The sequence below is a fragment of the Lichenostomus cassidix genome, chromosome 1, assembly GCF_008360975.1.
Source record: "Lichenostomus cassidix isolate B80296 chromosome 1, HeHo_3.0, whole genome shotgun sequence".
Taxonomy (NCBI): Eukaryota; Metazoa; Chordata; class Aves; order Passeriformes; family Meliphagidae; genus Lichenostomus; species Lichenostomus cassidix.
The window spans coordinates 7,718,480-7,727,064 of record NC_139479.1 but is presented as its reverse complement, the minus strand read 5'-3'; the positions used below and the strand labels follow the sequence as shown (position 1 = coordinate 7,727,064).

Genomic DNA, 8,585 nt, shown 5'->3' with positions numbered 1-8,585 from the left:
ATTCTTTCAGAGCAGCTTCGCTCTTAATACTGAACGTAAAATGAAGAGATAGGACTTTCACAGGAAAATTCTGCTGCTTCTAGTCCCACCCTGTAAGCCCCCATCAGATGGCAGAAATCCAATCTGATATCCTCCCCCTTGGCACCTTCTAGCAGCAAGCAGATTTGTTCCTATGCAGTACCCCTCCTCCCCTCACAGAGCTCTCCTCCAGCCCCTCGTCCTGCCGTTTTCCCAATTCTTGCTCCACCAGCCAGGACGAAAAGCTTCGGCGACTGTGGCCACCTTTGTTCTGCTCCTTCCCGTTCCGAGCACTGCGAAGTGAAGAATTTATCCAGCAAGCCAGGCACTGAAAATCAGTGACTAGTTTACAGCGTGGAAGTACAGTTGATAGGACTGTATTCGTGTCACAACCTGGACAACTCTGAGCCTTTCAAAGAAGCCCAGAGCTCCCGTTTTTCCGCCGGTTCGGAGGGATGAAGGGGCAGCTCCTGGGGGAGCCGAGAGCCTGCGGACGGGAAGGGGCGACAGTGCCGGGAAAGTGCAGTAGATGGAGCCGGAGAGGCGCGGCAGAGCCCGAGCGTCACCTGAGGATACCTGCGCGATCTCTCCCCCTCAGCTAAAGCGGGTTAGAAAATGTGCAATTTAGATTTATCAGTTCAGGAGGGAGATTCAGATAAAAACAGTTGAGCTGGTGAGATTATTAAATGCAGAACCCCATGCTGAGGCGATGCTCGCCTCACTAGGCGTGCTGGTGAAGGGGAAATAGGGCACAGACACCCCCTCAGCTGCACCCAGGCACCGTCACATGGGAGCAAGGTGATGGAAGGAGAGGGGGAAAGTCGCGGACAGAGACCTTCCTCCACCAGGAACGCCTTCAGGGAGGTTGAGGTGGCACCCTTGGGATGGGGATGGCAGAAGCAGCAGGAATGGTGCAGGTTTGGGTCAGAGTGGGAAGCACAGAGCGGTATTCCCTGGTGTCAATCCTGCGTATCAAGCCGGTAATGTCACAGAAAGGTGGTCTCGTGTATTTAATTTTATCAGGCGGAAGAACTCTGATATATGCTGTGCTCAGTTCGGCGCTCCCGTGCAGATTTACTCGGCGCTTTAGCATGCGTGCTGCCTCGCTGACAGAGATTAAAGGCTCTCCTCAGAGCCCCAGGTATTACGCTCAAATGTATAAATCAGGGCTTAATATATAATATTTGTCCATAAAAGTATATCACGGTGGCATTCGTTTGACTATCTGCATATTAAATACCATTACAGAAAAGTCCTGAGCTTATTGAGGATTACTTTGCTACACCACTAAAGTCTCCTGCCATCCTGAACAGGTTTTTTTCCTGCCAGAGCATGGTCGAGAGGCAAAGAGGAAGGGGTAGACGTTGCTAACACTGTTCATGACCCCATGCACACCCCAGCCATGTAGAGCTGTGCCAGGGACACGCTCCCAGGCTGGCCCTGGTCTCTGGCTCACCGGCACTGGCCAGGCAGGGCAGGGAGCACGGTGGAGATGACACCGCAAGCCTCTAAAGGAGAAAATTGCATGATGTATCGCCACTCACGAGCACCCGCCAGAGAGCTGTTTAGAGTGAGATTACAGTCTCAGAGGAGACTCTCATGCCTCTTGGTCACAGGGTTACTAAGATGATGCAGTTGTAACTCGTATGCGGGAGGTAGGAGGGATTTAAGCGATGGCCAGAAAGAAAAGCTGGATCAAACCTCCACAAACCCTGCTCAGATTAACCCAGATTCCTGACTCCCCAGCTTTGAGGGACTTGAAGGCAGCCAAATTGCTTCTTTTCCCTTGAACAGAAGGCAAAAAATGTGAGGGAGATTATAAAGTTTATACTTTGGCCACAAGTTTATGAGCAGCATTTAAAAATTAACAAAACAAAGCTCCCCAAAATAAGAGTTAGTGCAGTACAGAGGTCTCGATCCTGCTCATGCCAATTCCATATTTGCACATCTATACAGATTTCTCTGCGTTTCTGGTGACTTACAGAGATGCAAGGGAGAAAAAATCAGACCCAGTTGCAATCTTGTCCCATTCATCCTCTTCATATTCAAGCTCTTTTTGTTTTTTTCTAAATTCCTATTATTAACACAGGAGAAAAAAAAAAAGGGAAAAAAAAAAAGAAGAATCCCTGGGATCCCTGGTGCATCCTTGGAGTGGCTGCAGCCTCATCATGGATGACTAGACAACCGCCACTGTGCCACATAATGAGGAGCACACATGCTGCACCGGGAGATACTAATGAGGGAGCTACAGCCCCCTTAGCCCTCTCCAGTAAATCCGTGTCTGCAAGCCATGTTTTATTTATCAGGCTTATTATGGCAGCACTAAGGAGCCATTTGAAAAGGGCCGCTGCTGTCCTGGGCACTGCACACTGCAGTGCCTGCTCAGACCAGCTTCCAGGGAAGATGGATGAGGCTGGCAAGAGATAGAGGAGAGGATGCGACGCACAAACCATGAGAATAATCTGTAGCATCATTTATCCCACCGTCTCCTTTAAGGAGGAAGAGGATTCAGCCTGTTTCGATCTCACAGTGCTAACTAGCTGATCCCAGGCCCTGAAAATACACACTAACTGGCAAACAGATTGAAACTGTATGTGAAACGATTTCAAGGAAAGCTGAGGAAGCAAGGACTTGACAGGCCTGGAGAGACCTGGGTGCAAACTGCAGCCAGGCAGCTCAGAGGGGCTTCACAAGAGCTCAGCTGCCTGAGACAGCCACCTACCTGCCCAGCACTGCTCCCTGATCCCACTGCCAGCAGAGCTCCCAGTGGATCCCACACTTTTCACCAGGCACATGAAGCACTGCTGCTCTGTGCCAGGATGTGACGACGCAGAACTCTCGTGCTGTGCCTGGCAGTGCAGATCTTGTGCAGATCTGCGTGTGTGCCAGAGGGAAAGGGGATTTACCATCATCACTGCCTTCTCCAAACATCTTCCTGACCCCTCTGCACATCCTCACAGAGCCTCCTGGTGCACTTTGAGAATCACTCTGCTCACAGAGGACCAACAGAAAGAGGAGTAAAAGGCAGCTAAGTGAAAGACAGGAGAAAGATGAGTAAATCCTTGCAAAACTTACACTGCAGGTCTCAGCAGGGCTCAGACAAATTGGTCTGCATTCCTTTAATATATTAGATTTCTACTTACCCTGTTCATTAGCACGTTAAGCTACAAGGGCTGATTATATGAACCTCATGGAGAGGCATCAATTAAGATGATAAATTTACATACATTCCTTCTGGATGAGGAATGACGGGTTTCTTCAGTTCAGTGCTTGGTACAACTGGACTCAGTTTCAGAAACAGAAAGAAGTGTTAAATGCGTGCATCTGTACTGCCTCCCAAAATGATGGGAGCAGTTCACAAGTTTGAGCAAAAATGTATGTCAAATAGGAATAGAAGGAAACAACTCGCAGTTTCCAAGGCTGAACTCTAATCTGCCATGTCACATTGACAACAGACTACGAGAGGAAGTGAAATTCCCAGGAGATGCTGTCCTTACAAGGCTGGTCCAAATGGTGTTCCCAGGCTGCAGAATGCAACACTAAATATTTGCACATATTTATCACTTATTGCCCGCACAAGATCTCATCTTATTTTGCAAACACTGTGCAGCAGAACAACTTCCTAGCCACCAAAGTGTAGCCATTTCTGGTCTGCAGCGTGCCAGTGGCACCTCTCTCGTGCCAGCACGTGTCTTGGGAAAACTGTGAACAAAGACTGTTTGTTATCCTGTTGCCACTGAACAGAGAAATTAGATAGGCCTTGCAAATGGTATGAAAACCCACGCAAGATGACAGAATCATCTGTCTTTACTTGAAAAACACTGCACAGCTGCTAATGTTGCCAGAGCAGACAGGCCAGTAGCAGCTCTGCTCCTATTGCTAACCTTTGTAGCATTAACCCCGGTGCTCCTGGGGCTAAAGACTGGTTTACAGCTCAGTCAAACAGTTAATGCCATTAATAGCTCAGTGACAGGAACAGCTAAATAGTAACAGCTATAGTTCGTCCCTGTTCTTCTTCATGAAGGAGAAAGAAGGCTCTTGTCCAGAAAGGGCTGAACACCACTAGCTCTCATTCCCTTCAGAAAAAATTAAAAGTTTTAGTGAATATAGTAACTTTTATGTGACTCCTGTTTTCTTGAATAGTAGTTCCAAGTTCATTTGAGCAGAAATGTTTTCATCCCCACACAACTAGGCTTGTACATCAGGCGTGCTCCATCCAGCTGAGGTGCTGGATAAAGACTACTGTTGCATGTTGTCATGTTGGTCTCCTTATCCAGGAGACAGTGCTGGGCAAAGGTAAACGTTTGCACCTTCTTGGACTGCCAGATAGTGAACATGCAAATTTCCTCATTGCTCAGGGCACGATAAGGGGATCCAGCTGATTCGCCTTCCAGGCCCTGCATGACCACGATAACCAGATCATTCTGAAGAGGACACATTTCAAACAAATGCCACTTGCATAAAAAAGTTTTTGCCTTAAATGGGATCATCTTTTCTCAAGAGGAGTGGAAAAAGTACCATCTCTTTTTCTCTCGTCATGAGAGCCATGTCAATTACATACCACTGGAATATGGAGTATGTTCTCTTTCTTTTTTTTCTAACCAAAGAGCAATCAAACCTACCCAGGCCTGTGTTCATGAAACACATTATATGTACCAGAGACATTTCTGCTGCATATCAAACCAGATCAGAACATAAGGAAATAAAAAATAAAATAAAAAAATCTAAAAGCCAGTTGCCTTATGTTGCTAAGTTTGACTTGAATATGATCTGTCTCAGCCTAAGGGGTGAGGCACATGCCTCACTAAAATAAGGAAACATTTAAAGCCAGGCTGGAAGCAGAATGTGTGGCTATACCTTTTGAGAAACAAGACAGGTGTGGGTGAAAATTATTTAATGCTCAGGCCATAGTTTGTATAATATCATCACACTGAAGACTCAGGTACTTCCCCCTCTTTGCAGTTCTAAGCTGGGTTGTTTCTGCCAACTCCTCTTCCTCCTCAGCCAGTATGTTGTAACCTCAGGTAAAGACTTCACTTTTAATTTGTTCAAATGTTTAATTGTTTTAATTTGGAATGTTGGACAATAAACCAATTCCCCTTGTTTCTAAAGATTTAGTGCTTTTCCCAATTTATTGAATGTTCAGTGCAGGCTGTATTTCAATTAAAGGCAGCAAAACTGTTAATGGTCTATTAACGACACACTGCGTCTACATAAAGATGCAAATATAAGTCGTGGCCAATTTTCTGGCCTGGTGAGATTATTTCTTTTTTTTTCCCCACAGTGAATTATCTGCGAACAGCTCGTAATTTTATACCAGCCCGTATCTCTGGCTTCTGCTTAACGGCAAGTATTCGCAGCGCACGAGCTGCCCGCAGTCCCATCCCTCTCAGAGACGGTTTGTCACGCAGGGAACCAGCCTCCTGCCTTCCAGCCACGGCCTGGCGGCTACCGGGGACCAGAGGCTGTGGGGAGCAGGGCGGGAGGCCGAGCCGCCGCTGCGGGCAGGCGTGCGGGCTGGGGCAGGGTGCGGAGTCCCTCTCAGACCGGGCTACTCGCCCGTGCGCATCGCCGGCCCCCGGTGTGGCGGGAGAGGCGCAGCCGGGCACGGGAACGCGCAGCCGAGCGGGAACGCGCAGCCGGGCACGGGAACGCGCAGCCGCTCCGCCCGCCGCGGCGCCGCCGGGTGATGCTCCCGCCGTTGCCATGGCAACCGCCCCCCCATCCCGCGCCGCTCGGCCCCACGTGACCCGCGGCGGCGCTCGCGGCCAGCCCGACTGTTACCAGGGCGGGGGCGTACGGAAGGGGGGCTCTTGTTTCCGATTGGCTGCTGCCGGAGCTCGCTGATTGGCGGGGTGCGGCGGGGTGGCGCGCCGATTGGCTGGGCCCGGAGGTGAGGCTGTGGGGTGATGCCGGCCGCCCCGCGCAGCGCCGGGACACAGACAAAGGCTGCCCAAAGGATGCCCAGAGGCTGCCCGAGCTGCCCCCGCGCCCCCGGGCTGGCACGGCGCGGGAGGGTAGCGGGGGAGCCGCGGCTCTCGGCGCGGTGCTGGGAGGCGGCGACGTGAGGCTGGCCCGGCACCGCGAGCCCTCCCCGCCCGGCCGCCCGCCCGCTCCAACTGGCGCTGGGGCACGCGGCGCGCTGGGGGCGGAGCCGCTGTCACGCTCGCCGCGCGGCCGGCAGCCAATGGGCGGGCCGGGAGAACGCGGGCAGCACGCGGGGCCCGCGTGTCCCCGCGGCACGGGCTGTCAATCATCTGTCAGGCACTCGCCCCGCCCCGCCCCGGCGCCGCCCCGCCCGCAGCTCCTCCGCCCGGCATGGCGGGAGGTTTCGCGGCGCTGCTCTGTCACGGTGCCCCTCGCCGCGACCCCCGCCCGGGGCGGGACCGGCGCTCGGCAGCGTCTGCGGCCGCCCTGCCTTGTCCAAGGGTTGCGGGGGGAGGCAGCCGCCGCCGCACTGGAACGGCTCCCCTGGGGACTCAGCCCCTCAGTTCGTGCCGCCAGCGCCCAGCCCCCGCGGCCCGGCCCGGCCCCCTCGGGATGCCCGCGGTGCGGCTCTGCTCCCGGCGCCCTCCCCCAGCGAGGGCGAGAGGCGGAGTTGGCGCGGCCGCCGCCCGCCGCCTTTATCTGGCGTGGCGGCGCGGGGGGTGGCACTGGGGAACACCTTGGTGTATGATAGCGCTATAAATACGGCGCCGGGGATGGGAGCGCGGCCACGGGCGGCGGGGAGCAGCTCCGGACCACGGTGGGTTCCTTCTCCGCGGCACGGCGGCTGGGGACCGCTTGAATTTTAATTTACTGGTGCGGTGCGGGGCTGCCATCCCCTCGGCCACCCCTCACGCGTGGCTCCCGGGAGGAGTTTTGCGTTTTGCCTCGTTTTGTACGGCGGGGAGCGGCGGCGGCTGCAGCGGCGCAGGCGGAGGAGTGCAGGGTGAGCGAAGGCACGGGCAGGGGAAGGCTGAAGGAAGGACACGGGCTTGGGGATAAAGGCGGCGGTGGCGGGGGAGGAGGAGAGGGCGCTGGCGGGAGGGGACGGGAAGGCGGGCTGGGGGAGGGAGGAGGGACAGAGGGAGGGAGAGCAGCCCCTAACCCCGGCGCCTCCGCCACCGCCTCCCAGCAGGACTCTGATCGCCAGCAGCCGCCGAGCCCAGCCCGCGGCGGAGGGCGGCCGGTGCCGCTAGCGCGGAGGAGGAGGAGGAAGAGGTCGCTGCCGGAGAAGCCCCGCGGTCCGGTCCGGTCCTAGCCGCCTCGCCGAGCACGCCCGCCCGACCGCCAGCATGATGCAGATCTGCGACTCGTACAGCCAGAAGTACTCCCTCTTCAACGCCATGAACCGCTTCATCGGCGCCGTCAACAACATGGACCAGACGGTGATGGTGCCCAGCCTTCTGCGCGACGTGCCGCTGCTGCTGGAGGAGCTGGACGCGGCGGGCGCCGTGTGCCCACCCCGGGATGCTGACCTGCCGCCCGGCGACCCCGGCGCCTACTTCTCCCGCAGGGACATGTACAGCCACTACATGCTGCTCAAGTCCATCCGCAACGACATCGAGTGGGGCGTGGTGCAGCCGCCGGCGGGCGAGGAGGCCGCCCGCAAGAAGGACAAGCTGGGCGGCGGGCCCGCCGAGGAGAGCGAGGGGGAGGAGGACCTGGAGCAGCAGTTCCACTACCACCTCAGCGGACTCCACTCGGTCCTCTCCAAGCTCACCCGCAAGGCCAACGTCCTCACCAACAGATACAAGCAGGAGATCGGCGTCAGCAGCTGGGGGCAGTGAGCGCCGGGGGGGAGCGGGGGAAGGGGCTCCCGACCCGGCGGGAGCGGCGCGTCCTTGCCCCGGCGCTGCCGCTGCTGCGGTGGCCGAGGGCAGCGCCCCGGGCCGAGGCTTCCCTGCGCGCTCCCAGGACTGCGGCAGGTTTTCTACCAACGCACAAGTGAGAGAAAGAGATGTAAATTAATCAATACTAGTTTATTAATTATTTTGACCCCCTCCGTGTTTTCTTCATTGTACGGTCCGGGGCGAGAGGTTGCTGCGCCTGCCCGGGCAGGGAGGCTGAACCCGTACGTGTACGAGGTGGTGGCATTGCTGGCTGATAAGGAGGCTCTGCTCAAGCCGATGAACATAACGAAACTGGCACAAAATTGCATCTGTTACCCCGGAGGGAACCCAGTGAGCTAAGGAGCATCCCCCTGTTGTGGGAGAGATGGCGGGTCCCACGGTTGTACATGTACTGGAATTTATTTAAAACTTTTTTACTCAGATGTAGAGTATATTCTAAAATAAATGCAAATGTATTAACTAAGAGTGACCTAAAGTTTTGGTATGATTTATCTTTCTTTAATTAAATGATATTTTTAACATCTGGAATTCTTCCGTTTTTCTTCTGCATTACATTCAGAGCTGCCTTACTAGATACAGAAATCTCTATGTGCAAGAGAGGGGGTTTTGTGGCCTTTTTCTTTTTCCCCATCAAAGGAAGCAATTAGGCAGTGATGATAACTTGGCATATCTAAAATGTTTGAATGACCATGCTCAACCATACATGGCCTGAGTTTTGGTAAGCTGTTCCCA

At 54.5% G+C, this 8,585-nt stretch overlaps 1 protein-coding gene across 4 annotated transcripts; it reads left to right on the top strand.

The window, feature by feature from the left end:
• Window positions 1-6,353: 6,353 nt before the first annotated feature.
• On the top strand, window positions 6,354-8,381 carry MID1IP1 (MID1 interacting protein 1). Of its 4 annotated transcripts, none has more exons than XM_085049141.1 (2): window positions 6,354-6,763; window positions 7,139-8,381. In XM_085049141.1, the coding sequence occupies exon 2, from the start codon at window positions 7,296-7,298 to the stop codon at window positions 7,788-7,790; it is 495 nt and encodes a 164-aa protein (XP_084905267.1). In that variant the 5' UTR covers window positions 6,354-6,763; window positions 7,139-7,295; the 3' UTR covers window positions 7,791-8,381. The 4 variants fall into 4 exon arrangements, with proteins under 4 accessions (XP_084905267.1, XP_084905285.1, XP_084905257.1 ...); XM_085049159.1 differs by having other exon boundaries at window positions 7,136-8,381; XM_085049131.1 differs by having other exon boundaries at window positions 6,354-6,949.
• Window positions 8,382-8,585: the final 204 nt, after the last annotated feature.